Raw genomic sequence first — 27,185 nt, 5'->3', positions numbered from 1 at the left:
TTGTTCAGTGTTGCAAAAACTACAAACAATACTTTCCATGAAGAATCAATAAAAGTTACTCTCATCTTAACGTGCACAGGTTCACATTCATTGTGAAGTGGAAGTGCAAATAAAAAGAAACAGAGGAACTCCAAATGATTCCAGTGATCATGGCGGGCTTTGTATAATATTACAGTTGTAATTGTAACTCGTATGATTGAGATAATGCATGCTAAGATATAATATTTTGTTGTACACATTATCTGCAAGGCCATTTGTGATAAAGCTACAGGTTGTAGGCTGACCTGGAAAGGGCAATAAGACATGCTGAGCAGTAAAGGAGAAATACCAGACAGAAAAACCAGGGAAAAAATGAAGAGGCTGAGAAAAGAGTGAGATGCAAAAAAGAAACAGAATGCAAAAGAGAGAAGAAAAAGCAGAAAGAAGGAGACATGGAGGGAATTGGCGTCGGTGGTCAGATCTAATCCAGTGAGCATGTCTCTTGTCCTGGAAAGGAAACCCAATTATATGGCACTTCCACTGGCCCGATGGCGCTCTGTGTGTATGTGTGTGTGTGTGTGTGTGTGTGTGTGTGCATTCAGAAGGTTGGTCTCATTAGGTTGACTGACAGCTCCCATTTTTCCGCCGCACTCTCCTCCCATTTGAGAACACATACACACAGACACGAACACTAGGTCCAGGGGTAATTTCTCAGACAGTATTTCTCTCTTTGAAGCCCCAATCACCATAGCAGCAATTACTGTAAAAGGAAGCTAAAGCCCCCCCAAGCCAATCGAAAATCCCGGACTAGACCTTACACCCTTAAAAAGCGTGTGGTAATTTGAACAACACAGGAGGTGGAGTTGGCTCTGTATTAACACTGTTTTATGCTATCTGCCAGCGTGTTAAGGATGTGAAACATGAACATGTCATAAAACCTAAAATCAGAGTTCATCTCCCTCCTACTCCGCTACTGTAGAAACTCTTAAAAGCTCAAGTCACATTTCCAGAATGTCTTTATCAGCTCATAATCCTGTCTTTCTGAATGCTGATCAAATGAAAGCTTGCCCTTTTTTAAAGATGCACATATCCTTAGGTAGATGCTGTGACATGTCACACCTTATACACACATTAAGGCAGTAAATGGAACATCATGGTCTTACACTGGAAAAAGGGGTTATTGTCCATGAACAGCATTTGCATAGCACTTTTGCAGTAAGTGTTATATTTCTCCACTCGCACAGAGAATTCATGGCAAGTTTCCCTGCTTAGGCCATTTTAGTATGGTGGTGAGCAAAACCAAGCATTGAACCCTCAACCTTGAATTAGCTGACATGCTTTACCGTTTTACACAGACTTGTCATTGGATGAACTGAATGAGCTCAGAAGAGGAGTTATTTAAATGTGAGATTTGCGCCAACAACTATTTTTAAAGCTTTGAATATTTTGCTTTGTCATGTGCGGAACGGAAAGTCAGACATCCATTAAATAATGTTTTGATTTCTCAAATAATCAAAACCACGAGACAAATGACAAATAGCATTAATTATATTAGGATGCAGTGTTTCACAATGTGAATTCTAAAAGGGGGGAAAGAACCAAGGACTGATTAAAATGATTAATTATAAGAAAACAAAGTATTAATGCTGAGCTTTGTTCAACTGCTGCTCAACAATGGCTACCTTCTTATTAGAACCACATGGTGTGTTATTTTGAAACATACCATCATATAAAAATCACAGCTGATAAAGCATTACCTGCATTGCTAAGGCACTCCCCAATGGCTGCAGTCTCCCTTAGCAAGGCAGGAAATCTTACCATACTTCAAAAAAACTGCTTAGGAGAAACATGTCAATGAGCCAAGGCTACCCAGTCTTCAGACACTCTGTGCTCTGAGTTGCCCCACCTTGTAAAACAAACCTCACAGTCTTCAGTTTTTCTAGACCCTAGACTTTTTCTAGACTTCCCAATGGCAGCAGTCTCCCCAGTGATGACAATGAACCTTACCACACCACAAAAAGTGCTCAGGAACAAATTGAGGAGGAATTTAAAGAGACAAGGCTAGCCAGTCTTCAGTCTTTCTGGACTCAGCTTGATCTGAAAAACTTGGTCTGATTGAGAACAACACAGTGTACGCAGTACTACAAATAATGGCTGGTCCATGTCACAATGAGTCAAAGTCATTTTATCAAGAGGGATCCATACAATACAGGTAAGTACAATGTTGTGTCTGACTGTTTTTATATTTCTGCTAGTTTCATTTATTCATAAATGAGCGCTTTAACTTGCTACATGGTTAGTCTCAAAAGGACTATTTGAAAATCCTTGCTATTTTTGTGGTCTCTGCTGGATGATAACAATAATACAGGTATTTATTTTTCTCCAAATCCTTAACACGGCTTTGTTGACTTCATTTGGTATCTGTCATGTTCATTTAATTAGAACTATATTGACCATGAGAAGCGAGACCCCCTGAGATGAGGTCAGTGCGTGACATGCGTGCATCATGCCAAGTCAGAGCAGATAGATATGTGTGTGACAGGCCAGACTGACACAGTGATATAGAAATCAATAGAGGCAGAGAGAGGGCAGTGGCCCCATTCATCTTCATTTCACCCTTACACAGTAAGACATCTAAAGGACTGCAAATAGAAAATGCTGAAATATTCCAACTGCAATCTGGGAAACAGACACAAGATAAGACGTCTCTCTTGGATGACTGATATGCCCCCTTTTAACTTGTTGCCCCCCCTCTCTCACTTACAGAATTTTTAGGCTTCTCTTGTGGGAAATACATGCAATTGTCATATTCAATTATTAAATAAAAAATAATTAGTTCAAATTAATAAAATGCTAAGAGTCTGCACAGTGTAAGACCACGCCACTCACTCTATGTAATTTTAGTGTCTCCCTGTGCAAAATGTTTTTGAGTAAATGAAAAGGTTTCGATCCAGCTGTAATGTATTTTGACAGCACAACCTAATGATGGTGACTTTTACATGCGATGGCACTGAACGTGCAGTTTGTGGGTCTATGTGCTTGCGTGTTAGGATGACGGGGTTTGATAAATGATCTGTCTGTGGCAGTGTCCTTTAGATGGGATGTTTTTCCCAAACAAGGTCTAAACATTTATCATGTGCACCTATAGATACAAATAGATGGCTTGAGGGACGGATGGTTAGACAGGTGGCTTAATGCATGGGTGGAAGGGTGCATATGTCGATGAACGAGCGGGTGAAAGGGGAAAAAAAGACATTGCGGAAGCTGGAAATAGAAGCTAATGGTAGAGTGGGAGGGAAAGGTGAAAAGTAAACACAAAGGTGGGACTTTGGACATAAAAAGGGAAATGATGGAAATAAAGAGAAGATGGAGAAAATTCAGAAGCACTTTTTCACTTTCATGATGTGCACATCAGTAAGTTCTTATTCAGTGCCAATCTCTGCTTTTTCTTTGCCATGATAATGTTATTCATGAAAATACAGTACTGTAGTTACGCACCATATCCATAAAAAATGTACAGAAAAATCAAATAGGCTCACTATAAGCAGTGCATGTGAATTGTGACTTCATGTTTCCATCACTTCCAAAGAGATTACATTAAATCCTTTAGAGCATATCCTTAACCCTACTACTACTACTTCTTGCCTAGCACTACCCAAACCTTAAATCAAGACTCCAACCTTAAAATTACTAATGACTTGCTTTTTGACCCCTCCCGAAATACCGTATGACTGTGTAAACAGATTTATGTTCCAATATCAAAACTAAAAAGTACGCACACACAAATACAACTCGTGCCTCACTATTGATCCATCTAAGTGCTTGCTAGATGAGAGAGACTTTTGGCAAACATACACACACATTGGATGAACAGATGGAGAGAGGTGGAAAAGGACTGATGGCAAGACGGGAACAATATGGTATGTAAGCTGGAAAAAAAATTAGGAGGAGCGAGGAGAAGAAAGGAGGGATAAAAACTGAAAGGAAAAAGACGGGCTTGACAAAATGTGAGGTGGGAGAAGAATGAATGGCAGAGAGAGGATGCAGCACACATGTGGAATAAATGAATGAATGAAAGGCTAATCTGTTTTGGTCAAGCAGATGAAGATTAAAGAAAGAAAAAAAATTAGGTCGGCCTCTTTTCTTTCTGCTTCGACTGCTGCATTTATTCCATCAGTTTCTCTGAATTTATGTATTTAACATGGTGGTTATTTTTTGTCCAGTTCTTGTTTTCCACTATGTCTGGTGTATGAATGCTGTATGTATTTGTAGGTGGACATGGTGTTTGCAGATATGCAAAAGGTTATTTCAGCATATTGCCAATACTAACCAACTTAGTCTATCAATATAAGCGATAATTTATGTGTTTGCTGCTTTTACATGTACACACATGCATGTTCTAGAGATTTCACAACATTTGTATGCATGTTAGGCTTAGTAATTATGAAGCACAAGAATGTATGTGTGCAGTGATATATGTGAGTATTGATTTATATGCATACCAGCATTTAATTGCATATCTGCGTATCTGTCTGTGTGTGTGTTTCCGAGCCTGCATGAAAATATCTGTGTTTTCACTTGCCTGGAGTTCAGCATCATCCCCAAAGGGCAATTACAGCACAGCAGATGCAGTTTCATACCATGAACTGAATATTGAGCAATCTGAAATTGTTCTTATCACAGTTACTGGTCCATTGCTTTAATTGCTGTGAGTGTATGAGCTCACCTCTGTCTGAAGGGAGCGTGAGGAAACAATGCACACAAGGCCATGGGAAACAAAACAATTCACCGATCATTTAGAGATATGCAGATGCATTTTCATGTGTTGTTTCCGTTCTCATTTTGATAATTCGCTCTTGACAAAGTGTACTGACGTAATGTGAAGTGAAATGGCGGATGCGGTCATTCTCTGAATTTAAGGTGTTTTTAGTTGACACTAAATGAAAGAAATTCAACTTTATGAACAGGATTACTCACTTGCTTAATTTGTAATAATTGAAACCTGTTGATGACAAAGAGTCAGTAAAGGGTTGGGAGCAAGTGTGTGCATACCTTGTTGTGAAATGACCACTGATGAATCTAGGGATATAACACAGCGGTGTGATAATGATGTGTATGAAGTATCTGCCAACAACTAAGATGCCAGCTCACGCACATCATGATGTTGTTATACCTACATTGTTTTACAGCGAGTTACTGATCAATAATTAATGTTTTTGGGGGTTTTTTGCTTTTACTGAACTACAAGGGAATCACATATGAGTGACTTACTTGTTCCTATGGGTAATATGTGTGTGTTACAAATCACATTACTCTATGCTGTGAAAAACTAAGTACATCTCATGGTTAGGTAGCTCATAGAAGCAAGAAGGCATTTATTTATATACAGCTCTGTTAAGGTCCTGCTACAGCACTTCAGCCGAATGGTATGAGGTGTTTGTGCTAATATGTTGTGTTTGGTTTTAACCAGGCATGGCACCATGCATTACGGCCAAACAACTCCACTTTGGACTCCTCTGTTCAAAGGGCACTGTCCCACAACTCAGGTGGTTCATTCAGATACAACCAGGTTCTTTTCAGCGAAAGAAAGTCTTTCTCTTGGTAAAACTTCCAAACAAGTCATAATTTTTCAGTGTTTTGCTACTTTTTAGTGTTTTTTTAAATTTTTTATTTGCATTTAACATGTTAACTGAGGCCTGTGGACTTGAGTCGAGTGGAGATATAGCTGTTGGACTGCACGGTCTGACTTTAGGATGTAGCAATCCTTCAAACTCGTGCTCGTGAAAGAGGGGGTCACACTTACTGATGATCGAGGTCATTTAATTAGCAGCACTTGGATGCTGCTTGCCCTCCTATTTCCTATGGAAGCAGTTAGGCTGTATTTAGGATTTCACAGGACTGCAAAAACGTTCTTTTTCAAATGACTGTGCTCTGTTTCAAATGTGTAATAGCAGCTTCATGATCTGAAAAAAGCTCAGTACCAAGACTCCTAAACTAGTTGTTATTTTACACTTTAAAATTCAGTTGTTTGGCAGGCACAGAAAAAAAAATTCCCTTTCAGCAAAACCTTGATTTTGCTGAAAAGTGTTCTAATTTCGAAACCCAGCAAAGCAGTAAATTATTCCATGCCATGAAGTTCAACCATCTAAGAGAAATAAAATTTAGGTGGTGGTGGGGTTTCACTGTTAATGCTGCACTTTACTTTGCACTACATCCATTTAGAAATCACCACTAGCTCAATAAGAGCACCATTCTGTTGGTTTTTACTGTTTTTGTAGCTGTTTATGTGTCTGGTATACCTACTTAAAGGTTAAAAAAATATATATACAATGCAATTCCCTAATGGACTTGTTTCTGCTAAGTCTAAAGCCTTTCCCTCTCCCCTTTTCTCCATTCACTCCACTAGTTTAAGGCTTAAAATGTTTCAGATATATTTTTTTCATCCCCATTTCTCTTTCCCCCCCAATGAACCATTCATCTACCTCCCTTAAACTTCAAACACCAGGTAACCAATAGCCTATAAAACTTCACTTTCAAAGCAGCCTCTTGTGCTCCCTTTTTCTTTACGTCTCTCCAACTTTCATCCATTTATCTGTCACACTGCTCTCCATACGGCAATTTCTCTTTTTCTCTCCATACCTCTCTCCCTGACCATCCATTCTTCTGTCACTTTTCATAATCAAGTAATATGGTTTCAGACTTATATGCTCAATTTCACCTTACATCTTTTCAAATGTGGACTTTATATTATATTTCTGTCACCCTTGTCTTGGACTCGAGTTCAAATGCATCTGTGTATCTATGCATGTCTATCTCATTTATGTGTCTCATTTTACTGTATCTATGAGCATCTGCGTTCCATTAACGCCCAATCTCCCTCTCTAATGCACTCCATTCATCTCTACTTCAAAACTTTTCCTCATTTGCCTCCACCCATCTGACTTTCCATCACTCTACCTATCTGTCCCAGTCATCCCTTCATTCTTCAGGACGATGGATGGTTTCTTCTGAGGATCAGTCTGATCACATGACCGCTTTCATTTCTGACTGAAAACACATTTCAAAATATAACATGTGAAAGCCATTCGCACCCAGCTCTGCTGTCCGACCACATTAAAGGAGAATTCCTAAGCAACACTAAGCGCTTCAAGTTGTATTCAACCTCTGATACTATGATCAATCAAGTATATATGGGGGGCAGTAAATAGTGCGTTTTATTTTGGCAGCCTCATTAAACTTCAATTACTGATTTATGTCACAGCTTGATAGTTCTAAATCCAAATGTCTGCTGCTACAGCGCACTACCATAGATAGTCATTAAACCCATCCTCAACAAGGGCAGTAGCAAGCCAAAAGCTGTGTTTTCTAAAATAAACAGGTTTTTTTTTATAGTAGTACAGTTCTTGATTCAGTGTATTTTAAATTTCTGCAACGATGTGGTAGTAACTTTTAAATAATGTGGTCTAACACATGAAAGATCCCTGGTTCAAGTTTGGAAAGAGACACAAGAGACACAAATCCCTGGGAGGGCTGTGCCAAGTCATCCATCTGCTGTGGCGACCCCTTGCGCATAAGGGAGCAGCAGAAGAAGTAGTAGGTTCACTTGCATACAGTCGGGTTCAAAATTATCTGAAAGAAGCTTTGTCTGCCCTATTTACTATTCTTCAAACAAGACGGTGTGGAAGTAATCAAGAAGCAAAAATATTTGGAACCGAAGCTGCAATTTTGGTTGCTGTGTCATTTGTTCTTCAATCAACCTACTCTGGGTGTGTTTTTACTCAAACCAGTGTCAATAAGCTCAATACCAGCGTATTAGAATTGCTAAAAAATGTAAATGTAGAAGGTTATGCCGAGGTTTAGACAAATGTATTACATTTATAACATCTCTAATAATAAATGGTACTCTAATATGACAAGGCTATCTGCTGGTTGCCACTCAACTTTTTCAATGAAGTGGCATAATTGTAAAAGTTAGTGGAGAAATTAGGCAACTCATACAAATACAAATTCAGCACACACTTTCTGTGTGATTGAGAACAGTGCCAACACGGTTAACCGACAGTTAACGAAGGGAGCCAGAAGCACAACTATAAAGTGCTCACAAGTCCAGAGGTGATGGTGTCGGAATTTCCCCTTCAGAAAACCACACTAACGGCTGCAAAAATAAAAACCGTGACCACAATAACATTCATCAAAGAATGCCGCAAAAACGGAAAACCTTGGAGTTTTCAGCTGTCATCGACTCTATTTATGCAATTTCCAAATTATGTGTCCTTACCCAATCCAAATATTGACTTAAGGTTTCCCAACTTTCAGGTCACGCGTCGGTTCACATATTGATTGATTAGCAGCAAGGGGGAGAAGAAAAACTTTGAGTGTGTGTGTCAGATTTAATCATCAGCTGGAACCACAAAGATCTGAGGCTTTATAATAACTACAGAGAGGCAGGAAGTGACTGAATGTCAACGTGTTTATAAAATAGCACTTTGCCATTCATATGTGTGACTGTGTCACGGAAGATTTGTAGAAAGATGTAACACAAAGAGATTATATATTATGTCTGATATTGCTTCTTTGTGTTTGTAAGGACGTGAGAGATGTGTTAATAACTAAGTGAACTTGGTTCTGCTGGCTGTTCACATTCTGTTCTTTAAAACCAAATACCTATTATGTTACCTAAAACCTAAAAGCAATTTGGCAGTCAATTATACAAAACTGAACAAATCCCCACATTTGAGAAGCAGGGACTTGGCAATTCTTGTACTTCATGACTCATTTGAAACATTAAACCATTTGCTCTAATTGCTCTAATTAATTTTCAGCTGAGCAATTATTTAGACTTTCAGTTCATTGCTGTGAAGGGTTTTAAAGCCAGCTTATCAGGAGGAGAGTTTAATAAAGGACGCCTGGAATGTTTGTTGACGTTGCAGTTGTTTTCCCCTTTCTTGTATGCCTCATGATGGTCTGTTTGGAGGCCGAATAGACCTAACTCACTATCACGAAATAACTCTACACCAAAATGCTTTAAGGTTTGCAGTACAGAACTACAACCTTGCCAAAACTCTTCTTATTTGAAATGTAGAATAAGTAAGAAACAAAGAAGTACCATCAGACGAACTTTTCTGTAGTTCAAACCAAAGAAAGTTGAGAGGAAAAGTAGTAAAACAAAGAAACTGGGGGTGAGGGTGGGGGAGTGAAATACAAAGACAGTGACACAAGAAGGTGTTGAAGGACAGACGAGATGAATGAAGTAAGAGAAAAAAAGGTGTATTGGTCTATAATTCGTGTGTGTTAGTGTGTCCATGTGATTCCAAGCCAGGCTCTGTAACTCAAGCTCTTGGAACAACACCTTAGCAAACCATTGACATGTTAATAACCCTGTAATGTTAGACCTTGGTAGACAGAGCTTTTATCCCAGGAATCCTATAGTGGACACATATGCTTTTACTGTATGAAGCCCTCAGGGAATTGAACCCACAAAAAAATACTCAGATTAAGTAACATACACCAAAGCGGCCGAGCAATTGTGTCTGTCTGACCAGGGATCAAACTCCAATTTTTCGTAATATTCAGTAATTGTTCTCAGAGGCATCTCTTGACAGGGTTTTTTTTTTTTTTTTTTAACAATTTCTATGTTCAGTTTACCTTGGGGAATACTATTGATCAAATGTAGAAGAAAAAAGAGGCTTATCCCTGTGTTTCAATAAAAGTGCCAGATAAGTAAACATTTCTTGGTAAAATAAGATTATAATGTGCAACGATACTTCCTCGCGCTTTAAGAAAATAAGCACTATGCCGTTTCCATTTAGAGGATGATTTTTTGTGATAACTTCAAACTGTCTGAGACTACCTGAGAGCCTTTTTCTTTAGCGCACCAATTCTGGGTTCCAGGTCACATACTTAATAATTAACTTGTATCTCAGTGTTGACTTGCAGACACTGAGAAAACAGTGTCTGAGCAAACTGTTCTGACCATTTATAACCTCTTTCTTTTTTTTGGCTTGTGCCAGATATTCCATTTGTAAGTTAGAATTTTCCTGAAAAAGAAAAGAAAAACAAAACTTTTCTACTTGTTGCTAACTAATAAAACTAATTTTCTCTGCTCCACTGGATAAAACCTTTTTCATAATGGCATAACAACACGTCACATCGTATTTCTCATAATCGCAGCTCATTTTGGGGGGCTTTGTGAGCACTAGTGTAAAAGGTACTCACATGCTGCCACTGCTCTCGGATGAGCGGCCGGTATCGAAGGAAGTACTTTAAAGGGAAGTTATCTATGTCAGGCCACGTGGCGGGGCTGTGCCAGGATACCTCCAGTCTCCGAGGGTTGAAGCGGATCGGGGTCGCTGTCACACGCTCCGGGGGGTCTGGCTTTACTGTGAAGTGGGTATAAACAGTTAGTTAGAGGGGAATATTAAGGTCACTCAGACAGTTGCATCATGTTTTATATAGCTCAGAAAGGTGGAGTTAAGGCATTAACTTGTTACTTTAGTGATACTTATTTATACCATTGCACGCTTTCTTTTTATTTTAGAAGAATAACAAGAATTTTCATAGTTTCAAGTCTAGCAGCGGTCAACAGTAATTGGCTGCACTCTCAAGGTTAATGCGTGAAATGTCCGTTTAGAGAACAACAAATATGAACTTTCACCAAAGACCTGCAACACTGTTTGTCCAGCAGATATCTGCACAAATAAAAACTTGCAATGAAAAGTGAGAGCTTCGAAACATGCAGGAAGGGGAAAAGACAGGCAGGGATGGTGTAACAGAAACACCTGTTACACCATCCCTGATATTGAAGACTGAATACGTTCACGATTTAGGATCTTCCAGCCTCTGAAACATGATTTAGAATTTTTATTATTTTTTTATTATATCTTGCAAGTCTTGACATGATAGAAGGGATCTATTTAATATTACTGCTACCATTATTATTAGTACATGCTTAAGGTCGCAATGTATTCTAATGCAAGAAAGACTTTAAATAAGGCCGAACTGAAAAAAAAAAAGCGTTAGCTGAAAAAAGTGTCTGAGGTATCTGTGGCAAGACAGAAGCTGAGAAGCCATCACTCCCCAATGAAAAGGCATGTGTGTCTGAATACTTGTCCACTGAGGAACACACCAAGACAGAGAGATTGAGAGAATTCAATTGAAAGCTTTTCAGATGATATTGAATGACCCAGTCTTTGTTAGATCACTCCCACAAGGGAACACACCGGCCTGCCACTTAAGCTACATGAAACCCTTTCCCATCTAGATGCAAACATAGCATTACACAAGCAAATGGAAAACCACAGTAATAATCTCAATGTCTGATAACATACTGACGGCAGCAGTGGATGAAAGCAATGTGGATAAAAAAGCAATGCATACTTATGAAGACTCATAAACAGGCAGCACACAATTAATGAGTGAAAATATAAAAGATGGTTATTGGCACATACAAACAGACTGTTAACATCTCTTTCTCGAGTGAGAAAGCAATCTCTTTGTGACTTTCAAGTAAATTTTAAAAATCCCCCAAAAACTAGGGAAGCACACAAAGAAAAGAAAAGAAAAAGAAAATTGCATGCTGGCAGAGCAAGAGCAATGTAAAGTCAGCGGAGACCAGAGAGAATAAATTTTCTTTGTTCAACAGCACCTAACAGAGGAAAAACATGTGCAAGCACAGAACAAAACAGCGAGAAATATGTCTGGGTGGGGCGTCCCTTAGGTTTTTAAAGTATCCATCTGACCTGAAACATATACTATTAGCTTTGTGTTGCATGAGTAATGAACACATCCTTCACTTGATGACCTCTGCGATAGCAACTGGGGCGTGACAAAGGAGTGCTTTTTTTATATGAGAGATAAAAGAAAGAAAGGATTTACACTTAAAAGAAGGGTGTGAAATCTACCGAGACAATAAGTGTTTGGACATTACTGACCGATGCAAATGCAGATTTAGATTTGTGCAATGCTAATACCAGGAAAAAAATATTGTCAGCTATATGCCCAGAATTAGTTTGAAGATAAAATGAACCATGTAATTTAGCAAGCTATAGAAACATAAACAAAAAGAAAGACAAAAAATGTGATCACAGGGTTTCAATTTTTTTGACATCCCGTTGTTTGATATGTTCTTGCCTGGCCTGAAAGCTCCTGTCATTCCAGCCTTAGCTTTGTTCTTTCATATTTGTGTCCACATTACTGGCCCTCTATCCTCAGTCTCATATTGCACAGTAACTGCAGTCCCTTATTTTCCCCTTTGTTGATGTACTGTAACATAAAAATCTAATCTTTCACAGGCGAGTGAGAAACTAATTTTTTTCTTTAAAAAATTGTGGAAAATGTATCTGATATATAGCTTCAACATGTGGTCTGTTTAAGCATAAAAAGGGTAAATTCTGCAAAAGAGTGCTGTGCATTTATTTATACATGCATGTATTTTTCCTTTTCTCTGAAATGCTCTGATTTAGTGTTTCTAACACTACTGCCATGTGTCTGTTCCCTTCACCTAATGGTGTAGCCTGTTTTTTTTTCTTCAAATAAATAGGCTTTTCAGAAAGAACAAAATCTGGACATCAATTCACTGATGTGCTGGATGACATCGTCTAGCAGTGCACTTGCACAAATGGGAAAATCGATCTGCAGTGTTATCTTGCACATTGATCATTGAATCTTGTCTGAGGTGTAATGACAGTTGAGAGTTTTTGTAATGAAGTCCCAAATCAAAATCTCGTTTCTGAAAGTAGCCTGTTTTTTAATTTGTTAAATTTACTGATTGCACGCGAGAAAGGGAGTCAAAAGCCAAAGCACAAGCAATTCTGCTGGCTGAATTTAAGGACTAAGCTTTGCACGACTGTGGTTTTAATTTGTTTAAGCTACACAAACTTTGAAGTTTCATTTTGTGTTGGTTTTTAAGTTATACAATGCAAGATCTTATTACTATAGCTGGTATCATTTTTTTTTTCTTCCAAGAGGAATTTTACAAAGAGGCTTCTTCTTCGCAGCTTTGAGGTAAAGAATAATTTTGAACATGGCATGGTTGTTGGTACCAGATGGGCCAGTATTTCAGAAACTGCTGATCTACTGGGATTTTCCCACACAACCATCTGTAGGGTTTACAGACAATGGTCCAAAAACCAGAAAATATCCAGTGTCCAACAGTTCTCTGGGCAAAAATGTCTTGTTGATGTCAGAGGTCTGAGGGAAACAGACAGACTGCTTCGAAGGAAACAGTAAATGAAATAACCACTTGTTACAACCAAGGAAACAGAAGGGTATCTCTGAACGCACAATGTGTCAAACCCTGAAGGGGATGCCACTCCTGTTAGCTAAGAACAGGAACCTGAGTCTACAAAACTGGACAACAGAAGATTGGAAAAAAAAGAAAAAATCCCAGTCTGATGAGACTCGATCTCTGTTGCTGAATCCTGATGGTAGGCTCATAATTTGGTATAAACATGAAAACAGGTATCCATGCTGCCTCCAGGTGTAATAGTGTGAGGATTATTTTGCTGAATATTGTTGATAACCATCCTCTCATGACTGCAGTATACCTGATAGGTGCTTTCAGCTGGATAACACGCCATGTTTCAAATCTCAAATCATCTCAAACTGATTTATTGAACTTCAAAATAAGTCACCAGATCTCAAGCCGAAAAAGCACCTTTAGCATATGGTGAAACAGCAGAGTCACATTAAAGATGTGCATCTGACAAATCTAAATACTCCATTAAGTGACTGCATTTGCACTTGTCTGTGGTATTGTTCCTGTTAATTTCTGTTTAATTAGCTCACTTCTTGGTGAAAATATCTGAAAATCTCAGTTCTGGATACTCATTTGGTGTTTTGGAGAACACTGTTTGCTGTTTAGTCTGTTTACATTTAATGATTCAAATATACTTTGACTGGTTACTTCTGGCTAACTATTGTAGCCCCCACAAACTATCCCAAGTTAATACACCTGAATGAAGACCTCTCTTCTAAGAAACAATTCAAAGAATGACACAGGTAACAAATAATTTCAGATGATTTCAGTTACTGCAGCTACTCTGACCTGGTGGAATTAGGTTACAACATATTGTCTTTCATCTCATTGGATGAGTAATGTAGTAAAGCTGAATGACAGCGGGTGCTCAGGTGGGCTGCTGTCAGAACTGCCAGCAAAAAAAAAAAAAGCTCTTTGTTGTAAGTGAAAATACTTTAACTGTAGAAGCCTTTAAAGCTCGGCAAGATCAGTTAGCGTTTGATCATCTTGGCACTAGAAAGCTTTAAGTTATCATTTGATGAGTGTGGAGCTTCCTTGAGGGTTCTCTTTGTAACTTCACCCACAGCACGCACATGTAGGGACACACACGCAAGCACACACATCTCATCTCATCTAATTCCGCCCCAGCTTTGCTCGGATGAACAAGGACAGTTGAGAACCGTCTTACTCCCGCTCAGAATTCAGAAGTGAACCAGGAAGCATGAAATTGTTTTATTTATTTACGATCTGCCTCGTTGTCCCTGAAAATGAATGTGACTTACATCGTAGAATGGCATAAGAAAGACTTTTAACAATGCAGGAACGAAGAACAGATGAGGTGAGGAGAGACAGGAGGGCTAAGTTTCAAAACATACTTTGTTAGAAGTTTTGGCCTTTCAACTAGCAACTTTGCAAACTTTGCAACTTTGCAAAGGTTTGGGCTTGTTTTCTAGAGTCAGTGACAGAAAGTTTCTGTAGCCACCGCCTCTTTTTGGGATCAATGACAGCTGTATCAGTTATCCAGGAGGAAAAGCGAGTGATTGCGTGTAGATCTACAGTTCAAAAGAAGCAAACTTTACTTTATTCAGACCAGACTATGTAAAACACTATAACACCTATGTAGCTGTAAGCAACTACGTTTGTTTTAAGGCTTAAAAAAAACAAAACAACCAAAAGCATGGATGAAAAATGCAGAAAAATAAGTGAAATAAAATGATCATTTGATAATAGCAAAAGAGAGGGAGAGATAACACAGGGAAGGGATTAAAACAGGAGGAAATGGAGGCGGGAAAGAAGAGCAAAGTTACACGATGGCTTTACAGGAAATGAAGAGAAGGAAGAATTAAATGGTATTTTGCAGTGGGGTATTTTGCTATTACCAATAGTTGAGGGATATTTCCTCAGCCAAAGCACTAATCCGGCTACCATTAGCATTTTCATGAGTCCTGTGTCCGGGGCTTGGCAGAGCATGTCACTACCTCATTTGGTTACTTATGTGTACACACACACAGCCACACACACACACACTCGCACACGGACAACACACACACACAGACTTTCTTTCTTTCCTCTCTCTCTCTGTCTCTCATTTTCAATACCTAACCCTCTCAACCGACACTCCGCACAATCGCTCACAGCCCCATTGGTGTCTGTGTGTGTTTATGCACCATGCACACCCATATCACCCTAAGCAATGCAATAGAGCTGAGGACTGCTGGCAGCAGTTCCCTTATCTATCAAAGTACTCCTCATTCCTTCTTTAAAATGAATTTCTCCTCTTCACTGCTTTCCAGTCAGAGTTGCTTGTGAATTTCAAGAGTATTGCTGTTATTATGTGGCCTTTGGTAGACTAACCGAAGAAAAACTTCACAATTCAAACTTAATTTTGAAACTACTCGCCACACAATGAAGATTTTAATTGAAAGTTAAAAAGAATCAACCTTGAAGGACATTTATGGCAGATTTTTTGTTGTTGTTGTTTTTAGATTAGAAATGTGCTGATATGGCAGCTGGTGTTTTGGCTGAGGGAAAGTGGGAAACCAGACCATTGATTTGTGACCATCACATCCTGTCCAAACCTCAATTAAATACTGTTTGCTGCAGAAAAGGTTCAGAGGTCGATTGTTTATTATCTGCTGCTTTTGGTAATGGCACGGATGCACAGTCAGTGGGTTTCTCGCTAATGGACTATGCTGCGGGTTAAAAAAACAACAACAAAAAAACCAAAACTGTACACTTCTGCTATCAGCTGGGTGACATTTATTTGGCCATTGCATTTTCAATTTTCTATGTCTTCCTGGCACCAAGCATTGCTGTGTGTGCAACAAATCTCCAAAGGGAACCAGAAATGAATGAAATCAGTCATCTGTGGGCAAACAAATGCATTAACATTGCTCGGTGGTTGGCACACACAGAGAGATGCCTTGACACTCGGCATTTTAGTTCTGTTTTTCCTTTGCCAAATACCCGTCAATCTTTGTGGGAAAAACATTTTACATTTGTCCCTGAACTATGTGCGGATAACGATTTTAATGAAAAAGTGGTAATTTGTTGCGAGCGGAACGGTTTAGGAGCAAATACTTGTAAGATTTTCAAAATGTCAGTGTGGGTTTCATTTAAACTCTTTGAATTCAGGGCTTAATGGAACCCTCTAATTGTGAGCAAAACTTAATAAGAAAGCACAACTGTTTCCTTTCTGTGCAGCAAAAAGCCTGTAATTCATTTCGAGCCACATTTGGTCAACACACGCGACTTCACGAGTGCTTTAATAATACGCAACGGAGTGAAGGAACAGGAAAAGAGAATGTAACAGAAACCACAAAGCATAACGCAGAGTAAAAATCGTGACACAATACATGTCTTACCTATACTGGACTCTTCAAAAGTTTTAGTGGCAGAAGCTTTCCCCAAAGCATTGATGGCTGTTACATTAACTTTGTAGGGGAAGCTGGAGAAAACCTCCGGGAAGCGTACATGGCAGCGGTTCTTGTGGAACAAATCTTTCTTCACCTCGAGTGAACGCTGGTTATGTCTGAAGAGAAAAAGGTGAGAGAACAGGAAAAAAAGGGACAGCTGTTGCAGCTTTTCTGCTTAAAGGCAATTCTTACAGACTAATGTGGTGAGTTTTAATTCCTGGTAAAACCGTTGTAGACTAAAGACTGAATGATGCAGTACTCATTTTTGGGCAACACAGATACTTAACACAAAGGCTGTTTAGATTTTGAGGATATAAAATGTTGAATTAGGCATAACTCAGCAGTACACTGGTTGCATGCTACTGCACTTTAAAACCTATCTGAACACTAAAGACATGGGCTTCCTGTTAATCTTTGTATCAGTCTCTTTAGTTACGGCCCATTCCTCATCTTTATTCAAAGAGAATAATATTAGTGTTACACCTTCAATGAAAGCACCTGCCATGGAGTTGGCTGTGGGACTCTGGGAGTCTCAAAGAGAACTTGACAGAGACCCACTTCTAAAATGCTAAAACTCATCTAGACAACCGAGACTTGTTTGTTTGCCATGTTGGACTAAGATATGAACCAAAATGATTATATCGCTCCTACTGTTTTATTATTATAATGACAAAAAACCCCAGAAAATAATCTTCAGAAATCCACAGGTTTCATCCTGAAACATCTATATACACATAAAATGCACTTACTGTACTTCCACATCAAATGTAGTGTTGATGTACGTTGAATGCTGCTGGTGCCAGCTGCAGTAAAAACCTTGAGGGTAGGTGTTGGACCTACAGGTGATAGTAGGCTCCAGAGGGGGAACTATAGAAAGAATAATGAGAAGAGAAGGGAGGGGAAGACGGTTAATTAATATCTACATGTATACAGCTGAGGCAGACATGAAAAGAGGCATACCAAGAGGAGGGATCACAATCAGATTAATGCACATTGCAATATTCAAAGGCAAGGCAACAGTGCCTTACACATTAACTTACTGCATAATTCAGTTTCCATCAAATGTTTAATTGAAAAAGCTGCTATTCAGTTAAAATTAAGACATGTTTCTGCCAAGTTTTTTGAAAATTTAATTAATTTTGTTGTTGTTGCGTACTATATTTAAATACTTAATAAGACTAATTAAAATTTTATGAAGTGTAATTAAAATCACGGAAATTTTAGAGTATGACTTTTCTATAAAGTTAATCTCAGGCAAAATTAAATGTGATGTTTTCATATCTTCAGTCATTTTTTTAGGTCAGGTTTAACACAGAATTTATTTCAATATATCAGTGCTGTTTGCTGTTGTGGCTGAGAGAATCAAAAAAAGCAATTAAAATAAAGAAAAGAAGGAAGTAAATAACTTGTGGTGATTTGGTTTTTTATTTGTCTGAATCATGTTTATAGAGTAAGGGAAATGATGAAAAAACAAAGGAGAAAGGGTTGCAGTGTTTGGGGGATTGGTGTTGGGGTGCTGGTGCTTATTCTGTGTGGAGACACAGAGGATATTGAAGTCGTAGAGCACAAGGACAATAAAAGAGTTTGGCAAGAAAACGTGATGTTACACCAGCTCTAACCTCCTCTGAGATTAGGGTTCTTTTTCACGGTTAGCCAACCATGTACTCGTCTGCCACTCCCTCTCTCTCCCCACAACTTTTCAACATTTTACCTTTGTTATAGCTAATATAGCGCATGGACACAGCTCCGCCGCTAAAACCAATCTTGGCAAGTTTCATTATTTCCCCCTTGTGAAGTTTGTCTTTTCCTTTTACCTAATCATCCTTCTTTTGCTTTCAGTTAGCTGATGTTGATCTAAATTATGGCTTGTAATTTCATGTTATCACACATGTTATTCAGATTACTGTGGTGTGTGTGTGTGTGTGTGTGTGTGTGTGTATAGTCTATAGTCAGTGACATAATAGATTGTCTGAAATCCATATTCAAACTGTTCCCTTCTTCAGTAATGTACACAGTTTAAGTCCATGCCTTCCTGGGTGTGGTCAGAAAAAAAGACACTAATTACTCAGATCAATGTTTTGACCAATGTGAGAAGAAACTGAATATTTCAAACAGCAGCACCTTGATAAGATTTAGAAAGAGGTCACTGAAATTACTTTGGGAAAATAGTTATTGGGATGATTTATGCTGGGATGGTGTAACTCTAATTTAAAATGTCAGTACAGTGGTAATAAACACTATGTTATAGTCCAATTTAGAAACAAAACACATTCTATTTTATTTTAATGATTATTTTACTTTAATTCAATGTAATTAAATGTATATTTTCAACACTACGTAGAGTTACTGAAACCATAGTTTATTTAAAGTGAATTATCCAGTCCTTATTGTTATTAAATAAAATCTACATCTAAATTTCCAGTATGACTGGCCTGACTTCAAAGCAGCCCTTATTCTCCGAGATACACTTAAACTCTGTGGAACTGACATCATCTCAGGATTGACTGTTCTCGTCTTTGCTGAAAATAGTTATTTAGGACTCTGGCTGTGCGTCTGGGTTAATTGCATCATGCTACAGAGTGAATTTGGGATCAATCACAAGTATTCCTACAGCAAAAAGTCAAAAAATCTAAAATGTCTAAAACTTTTGCACAGTGCTAGATAGCCTATTTAAATTGAGATCACTCTTTGAAGTGATTTATAATAATGGTTACATTTTTGATTAAATAAATGGAAATGCCAAATATCTCATCAGCGGCAAACGTTCCCTGGGTCTGAAAAAAAAGATGCAAAGTGACTTACTCTATCAGACGTGAGTACCACTTTTGTTTGTGTGATTTATCCACTGTTTCTTAATGTTCCTGTCGCCACTTATAATTACTGAGTGGATGTAATTAATCTGCGGCCACAGTTTCAAAACCAAAAATATTTTTTCTTCCTATCTCAGCACTTTCTCTCTCTGGATGCACACTTATTATGACTTGGTGGCTATAATAACAACAATAATAATATTAAGCATAATCTAGCAGCATCTTGATCTCTTTTTTTTCCTGCAACATCCTTGTAAATGTCTTGGAACACCTCCCTAAAGGTGTATTCGGTCAAACATGCATACTCACACACACACACAAGCAAGAGGTATGCATGACTGGCTGCGGTGGGGTCATTTCACTGTCACACACAATCAACTGTGTTTAAACGGTCACCAAGGCAACTAATTAGACTGTCAATACCGTCTAATGATGAGGTGCTATGGACGACATCCAATCACACTCTATTAATCGTGGAGACTAATTGGGGCCATCTCAATCAATTGGCTTCTCATCTGAGAGTTTCAGTCAAAGTCGTGAAAAGACAATGTTAAACACAGACATATCACCACACACTATTGTCAGTACAGACCCGCATACACACACTTACATACACACACACACACACACACGCACACACAGAACTGAGGCTGCTGTCATTCTCCTGGAATCATCCATAATCAGTCAAAAGGGCTTTTTACGAAGTTGGAAAATCTCAAACAGAGTAGCTTAAGATTAGTCTGTTAGAGAAAAGAGAAGCAGCAAGAGGAAAGCTGAAAGACAAAAATTGTGTGGATTGGCGAGAGACATCAGGTGTAAAGAAGATGAGCATAGGTGTGTGTGCTCATGCCAGCCGTGTTTGTAGTGGTTTGTTTGAACTCTGGAGTGTTTGCGCCTTTAATTTAGTTCATTTTCCCAGATGTGAGTAGTGTCAGTCAAACTACCACTGAAACACCTTGAAAGGGCAGTTTCTACTGCAGGGTTCTTCAAAGGGGGCTGATGTATGGCTTATCAGGAGGCAGAAAAGTTATCTCAACCATCTACCCATCCACGATCGCTGGGAGCAAATCCAGCTATCATAGGGTGAGAAGTGGGGTACACTCTGGACAGGTTTCCAGTCTGTTCCACGGCTGACACACACACTATGGACCCGATGGATTCAAACCCAGGACCTTCTTGCTGTAAGGTGACAGTGCTAACCACTTTACCACAATGGTGTCCATGTGTCTGAACCCATTGATACTAAACATTTTTCAAATCCACGGTTTATGTGTGTGAGGAGACAGATGTTATAACACAGTTATAACAATGAACACAAACAAAACGGGACTAATGTGGATACAGTGATTAACCTCTGTCCAATATAACTAACTCAAAGTCCATTTGATTTCAAATAGAGCCCAGCCAATATAGAATTTTTGGGACTGATACTATTATTGATATTTGGTGATTTTTGAAAAAGCAATATATTGGTCGACTCACGGAACATAAAGATATGCCCCTATCCCACCCTTAGCCTTACTAAGATACTATGACAACTCAGTTTAAAAACAAGGAAGTTGTGCAGTCTATCAACATCAACATATCAACAGGCTTAAGGGAATTTCTCCCATCTCTTTCTTACATTTATACACATTTTATATATAAACTGCCCCAAAAAGGGCTCTAATTTTAATTTCTATTTCATTGACATGTAGGTTGTTAAGCTAATAATTAATACTTGTGATTTCTCAAAGACTGTTAAAATGTAATGAAAAACTGAGGTCAGGGGTCTATAATAGAAAAGTGGAGAAAGGAGGACATGAGGAGGAAGGATGAAAGAGGGAACAAATGGATTGGCATGAGTGGAAGTAAAGAGGAAATAGCTCAAAAGATAAAGGGAAACGTAGAGGATATGACACAAGACAGCATTCTTTCATCATATTATACTAATGTGCCCTTAAAACAAAACAAAAACAACAACAAAAAGCACAAACAACACACATGCATGTGCATTGACAAAGAACTGCTGCACAGTTTCTCCAATAATATTACAACATCAAAAGCTTTCAATGAATCTCATAAAAGTAGAGTTAAAAGAACAAGAGATCACACACCTGTAGAACAAAGGCAGCATAAATATTAAAGCAAATAAAACAATAATTGAAATTAAAATTACATTGTGCAGGCGGTCATTTGTGTGTGTGTGTGCGTGTGTGTGTGAACCACTCTGTGACATATCACCTGAGCCAATGGCACACAGGACACCGCTCATGAATAAATGGTATTTGAATTAGTGCGCTTTCATCATCTGGTTTGAATTGCTAAATCAAACGTGATTCTGAAGGTGCTTTTTGTTAGCCTCACGAACCACAAACCACATGTGTGCATACTCGAGTAGAAGGGTTACTTTTTAATGGAAATAGGTTGCAGAAATGCATACAGATTTGTTCTTGAAAGGTAACTTCATGAGTTATTAATAATGTTAACTGAAAAAAAGTACTTAAAAACTGTGAACCAAAGTACTAAACCCATAAAAGAGTATAGAGCTTCTATTTCGATTGAACTGAATTACCCAGTTAAAGTTACAGTGAGATGGTGTCAGTCAGGAATTTGATCAATTTTTGTTGGGGGGTTGGGGGGCAGCAGCTTGTTCATTTCATTGATAAGCAGCCAAAAACCACTGCAGCTCTTTCTCTCTCCCCATATTCTCTCTTCTTCTCTGCCACTATTCTAAACCTGTCACACAAAAATTCAAGAACTTGCAAAAGAGGATCTTTGTCACAGGAGCACTCACACAAACACAGAAATGTGATGAGGGACAATGACATCCAGTTGCCTGGTTGCTAGGCTGCAGACACTGTAGTAAATGCTATTTGGTTGTGTTGGTAGCCTCCCTGTTGCTTTGTGTTTGTGTTCATATGCATCCCAATTCATTTCATTTTGTGCAGTGTGTGTATGTGTTTGGAGTGAATTCTCTGACTACGACAACAAAAATGAATGCATTTTCTTCCCTTACTCCAATTTCTCCATCCATTCGCTTTGCAATAAACATGGTGGTTTATACACCTGACAAAAACACAAAATTGCAACTTTATCAAGCTTCCCTGATTCCATTTTTGCTTTCCTGGAATCAATTTGACAAACTACAAACCAGTGTTGTTACAATAGCAAACAAATCCAACTATTCGACTACCTATCCCTCCAACTGTCTAAATTCTCTTTTAGTGTAAAAATTACATTTTTAGAAATCCTGTTGGAAAGAATTGTATTCTCTTGGAGTCTGTACCGGTCTGAATGGCATAACTTGTTTAGGCAGATGGCTTTGGTCTCTGCTTGAGTCAGCCTGCCAATGCCAGGCTCACTGCATTTTAGATTAGCTTAGTCATGTGTCATGGGAGGAAAAGGAATGTAAATAAAACTGTAGAACAAAGTCATAGACGCTGTGGTGCCTTTTTGTCCAGACCAGCTGTCTTGGCTAACGGTAATGTAATTGTGGTGTAATATTTTTAACTGCCACTCCAAAGCTATGATAAAGTGTACGCGGACACACGAGTGTGCATACGTTTGTGTGCCATGTGTGTGTCCGTAATGAGAATATGCAATTTTATATATACATAATCACAATAGTGCAGGAGTACTAAAAATATCGTTCATATTGCACTTGCGTGTCGTGCGCTTCTGTGTACCACTAAAAGTTTGTGTCTGAAGTTATGATAAGCGCATTTTTAAAAAGCACCTCCAACTTTTTTAAAAGACTATATGTACACATTTTTGTGTGCCTTTACTGGGCATCTTCTAGATTTGAAATATTTCTGAGGAAACTGCAGCGTGATTGCCGAAGGTTTGCTTGCTACTGCTGACGCTGACTGTTTATAACCTCCACTCGGTTGATGTTTTAAAAGTAAATGGTAAATGGATTGTCACTTATACTGTATAAGGGCTCAAAGTGCTTTCTTACTACAAGTCCCATTCACCCAATTACACACGCATTCATGCTTTTGTTTTTATCTGTGCCCACACTTTGGCTTGCAGACTGGAGGAATCAGAGATCGATCCACCCCACCACAGTGGAACGTGGAACCACGTTTCTATCATTTATGGTATTGCATCAACAACTTTCAGCAGTGCACACTCAGCTCTCTTCTCTGTTTCTTGCTTCTTTTCTACTTTCCTCCTGTATCCATCTTTGTTCTCATCCTACCAACCACTCTCTCTCGCTCAGCAGTCTCCTGGTTTAGAGCTGTTTCTTAACATGAGCGAGTGAATAGAGGGGCAGCGGGTGTGCGAGCGCGCACATAGACACACACATTGCACAACACAATGATGCCTTGGCATTCCAGGAATGTCTGTGAGCCAATTGGAAACAGCCGTGTGTGAGGGATGAATGAATGAAAAGAGGACGGATACCTTATGAGAGCATCAGGAGTTGATAAGGGACGAGGAGAGAGAGAGAGAGGGGAAGGCAGAGAAACTAGGTGATGCAAACAGGTTATTATTTTAAATAATGTATTTTGGCTCTTTATAATAAGATTCTGTCATACTTATCCATCACTAATAAGCTCTGATAACAAAGTTATTATAAAACAACTGAAACAGCTATCTAACCACGATATATAAGCTGTAGTAACCTAGCGTTATCTTTTAAATAGGACAGAAAAAAAAGGCATGGAGGTGGTGAAAGGGTTGCACTGACCTCTGTAGCTCTCAAGGTCAGACACAGGAAGACAACCATTATACCTGGACACTTAAATTACCCTGCAGCCAGTCTCTCACCCCCACTAAAGCACACGCACATGTACTTAACCAACTGACATCACAAATCTTGCTCAAAGCTCAGGAATAACAAGAAGATTCACGCCTGTAAACAACATCTCACTATCTATTGTATCTACAAGAAGAAAATGTCTTATGACCAAGGTTGGTGATGACAGGTCAGGTTTCACACCTGCCAACAAAAACAATAAGTAATAATAAGTAACAGCGCACAAATGCATTCACTTACATCCACAATATGTGATTTTTTTTTTTTTTTAACTTGTACATGACTTGGTCCACTGAGTGTTCTTGACTTTCCTCAGAACTCTGCACAAACCAGCAGCCTTAAATACAGAAGCTTATGAGAGGCTGTGGATTCCTTTCATGCTACTTCATTCTGGCCATATTTCATTATTATTTATTTTGAAAGTGCAGTGGAGATTGCCAGGAAAGTTGGGGGAAACAGCACGGTGCCATTCATGAGTGATTTGTTCATTTAAAAGTAATCTTCTTAGTAAAACTTGGAATTCAACTTTTCAAGCTGTAGTCTCACATGCCTGGACCTTTTTTAAACTTTTATTTTTTTCCAATTCTTTTCCAGCTTGTGCACAACTTCCACAGCAAAGGTCTGGCACTGCAAGGACAAATGAAACAAAATAAAAGCAGTAAAAAAAATAAAATAAATATGTGTGCATTTATTTTCCCTCACACTTAACCAAGAAAAACTTCAGCCTTTTATTCTAGTGACTGAATGCCTCAGAGCAGATCTGCTTATAGATTGTTTTTGCCAGGGCAGCCGCAGCACAACAAACAATTTGCCTAGCAGGGGACTGAGCCCAGCAGCATGTCAAATTGTACACATGACAGGGTGACACAAATTTAGGCATTGCAATGGTCATAATTTTTCTGTTTCAAGTGGGAAATGGAAGGGATATTTCTTATTTTCTGCGGCTCTGCCCATGTTTGTACGCTATTTGATCAGTGTAATTCCTTTCTTTGTAGCTCTTTTCTATACTTTAATATAAATTATGAACCTGCTATGTAGTTTGGGTTTTTTTGTTCATACAAATTAAATAATATTGTCAGCAGCCGTTTGAATAGCTGAACTCAAAGTAAGGAGCAAAGTAAGAGAACGCTACATGGATGGTTGGACGCTGAAAGAGAAAAGATGACATCATGCTAGAAATGAAGCTAGAAATTGCTATTCCATCAGTGCAAAATCCTGTCTCCAGTAAGCAGTACATAAATGGACCGCATTTATATAGCACTTTTCTAGTCTTATCGACCACTCAGATGGTTTCACTGTAGGGTCTTACTTGCAGGTAGCCTTTTACTGTGCAAAGCTAAAATTTGAGTGCTGTAAAGCACTTGAGTTGAGATGTCTCTAGACTCGCTAAGAGGTAAAGCTCTGTGTCACTACAGCAATAATAGCCCGAGGTCCTGTCACTGCAGCGACAATTGCCTCTTAGCTGATGTGTCCATGATGGTGTAATGAGTGACAACCCGGGATTGACCAATCAGAGGTGTCAGTCTGCCAAACGCGCAAACAGCTAACTGCCATCACTCCCAGAGCGAGCCATGAGAGAGGCAGGTAACACCCGAATCGCTGATGTCTGAATCGAAACAGCTGACTCCCTTTAAATTTAGCTGTCAGATTCAAAGCTAGACAGACAGACAGATACACAGCGAGACAGGCAGGGAGACGAAGAGAAATCAAAAGTGTCTGGCCTGTAAAGCTCGGGGCCATCATTGTTAATTCAGCCAGGAGCTTTGTGCAGGAGCACACTGTGCTGTCTTTTTACATAAACCACGTTCTCTTTATAGAGTTATGAAAGGTGTCACGTTACTATGGAGGCACAAAGACTCATTCTGCACAGTGAGAAACCTTTAGATACACACATAAACTAGTTGAGAAAGGTCAAACAGGCAGCTGCACGAACTGCGAATACCTTAAAGCAAAAGTAGGAGGCTCGAACGCACACACCGTATACACCCATAGAACTAACAAAAGATAGAGCATTTTACGCAGCCACATCTTGGGGCTACTGCAGAATAACAGTGATTCATACTAATACTGTAATGCTATTCTAATGGAATGTTTGCTCAGAGACTTTAAGCTACATGGTTTCAATCAGGTCCTCCTAACACCAGCTGTGCACAAGCCGATCTAACCCAGGCTCCCTGTCAGCCAAGCTGGAAGATTTCAGCTCTTGGCAATGTCAGCAAGAGTATAAGTGCCTGCAAAACTTCAAAAAAGAAACGAATACTGTCTGTGTTTTCTCAGTACTGTATGAGTCAGTTAGTAAATGTGAAAGGGTGCCCGTAACATGTTATTTTGCTGAGGTAAAGACAGCATGCATTGATAAAAGAAAACAAGGAATAAAGAAAGATTTGAAATGTTGCGCACTGGATCATTCAGGTGGATTCAACATGGATCTGAAGGTTGTGGTAGATAAAAATGTATCACATTTGCCAAAAGGCATTGGTTGAGATCATTCAGTGGTAACCATATTATGACAATATGATTATACTGAATTTTTCATCAATTCTGCTTCTGGAAAACTAATTAAATGACCTTTTTGAAAGAAATTTTGAAAATGTTGCCCATGACAAAAAACATGCACAAAGCTAATGTGAAGAAACAAAATGCTACCAATTATAATAACATAGGCAATGCATAATAAGTCTGAATTGCACAAGCTGTCTAAAGGGATATATTTCATCCTGGATTCTGTGCAGATGTCAAAATTCGATGTGACCTTTCCCCGTAACAGTTATTAAATCCACTTCAGCTTAGAACTGGTCACTGTGCATCACAAGTGTGATATATTACTTGTCAAAGCATAGAAAGGAAATGACAATGTGGAGTATTCTAACACGTCCTTTGCCAATGACTCTAGATCATAATCATAAAATTCAGTTGCTTTATCCTTGAGATAAAATATCCAAAACTTTCCAGTTCTGGAGGCACGAACCAGCAGGGAGGAAGGATAAATTAAAGCAATACAG

At 38.8% G+C, this 27,185-nt stretch overlaps 1 protein-coding gene across 3 annotated transcripts in view; it reads right to left on the bottom strand.

The window, feature by feature from the left end:
• cntfr (ciliary neurotrophic factor receptor) overlaps positions 1 to 27,185 on the bottom strand; it is a 203,487-nt gene that overhangs the window by 20,319 nt on the left and 155,983 nt on the right. For all 3 annotated transcript variants that reach the window (XM_019361247.2, XM_003440112.5, XM_019361248.1), the window contains 3 exons: positions 17,379 to 17,496; positions 16,579 to 16,745; positions 10,195 to 10,358 (listed from right to left, as the gene is read on the bottom strand). In XM_019361247.2, coding sequence (XP_019216792.1) covers positions 10,195 to 10,358; positions 16,579 to 16,745; positions 17,379 to 17,496 — 449 coding nt within the window. The remainder of the gene's footprint in view (positions 1 to 10,194; positions 10,359 to 16,578; positions 16,746 to 17,378; positions 17,497 to 27,185) is intronic.

Source organism: Oreochromis niloticus, linkage group LG7 (genome assembly GCF_001858045.2).
Source record: "Oreochromis niloticus isolate F11D_XX linkage group LG7, O_niloticus_UMD_NMBU, whole genome shotgun sequence".
In the NCBI taxonomy this organism is placed as follows: domain Eukaryota; kingdom Metazoa; phylum Chordata; class Actinopteri; order Cichliformes; family Cichlidae; genus Oreochromis; species Oreochromis niloticus.
The sequence above is the reverse complement of the archived record's forward strand: the minus strand, read 5'-3'. Positions and strand labels throughout refer to the sequence as shown.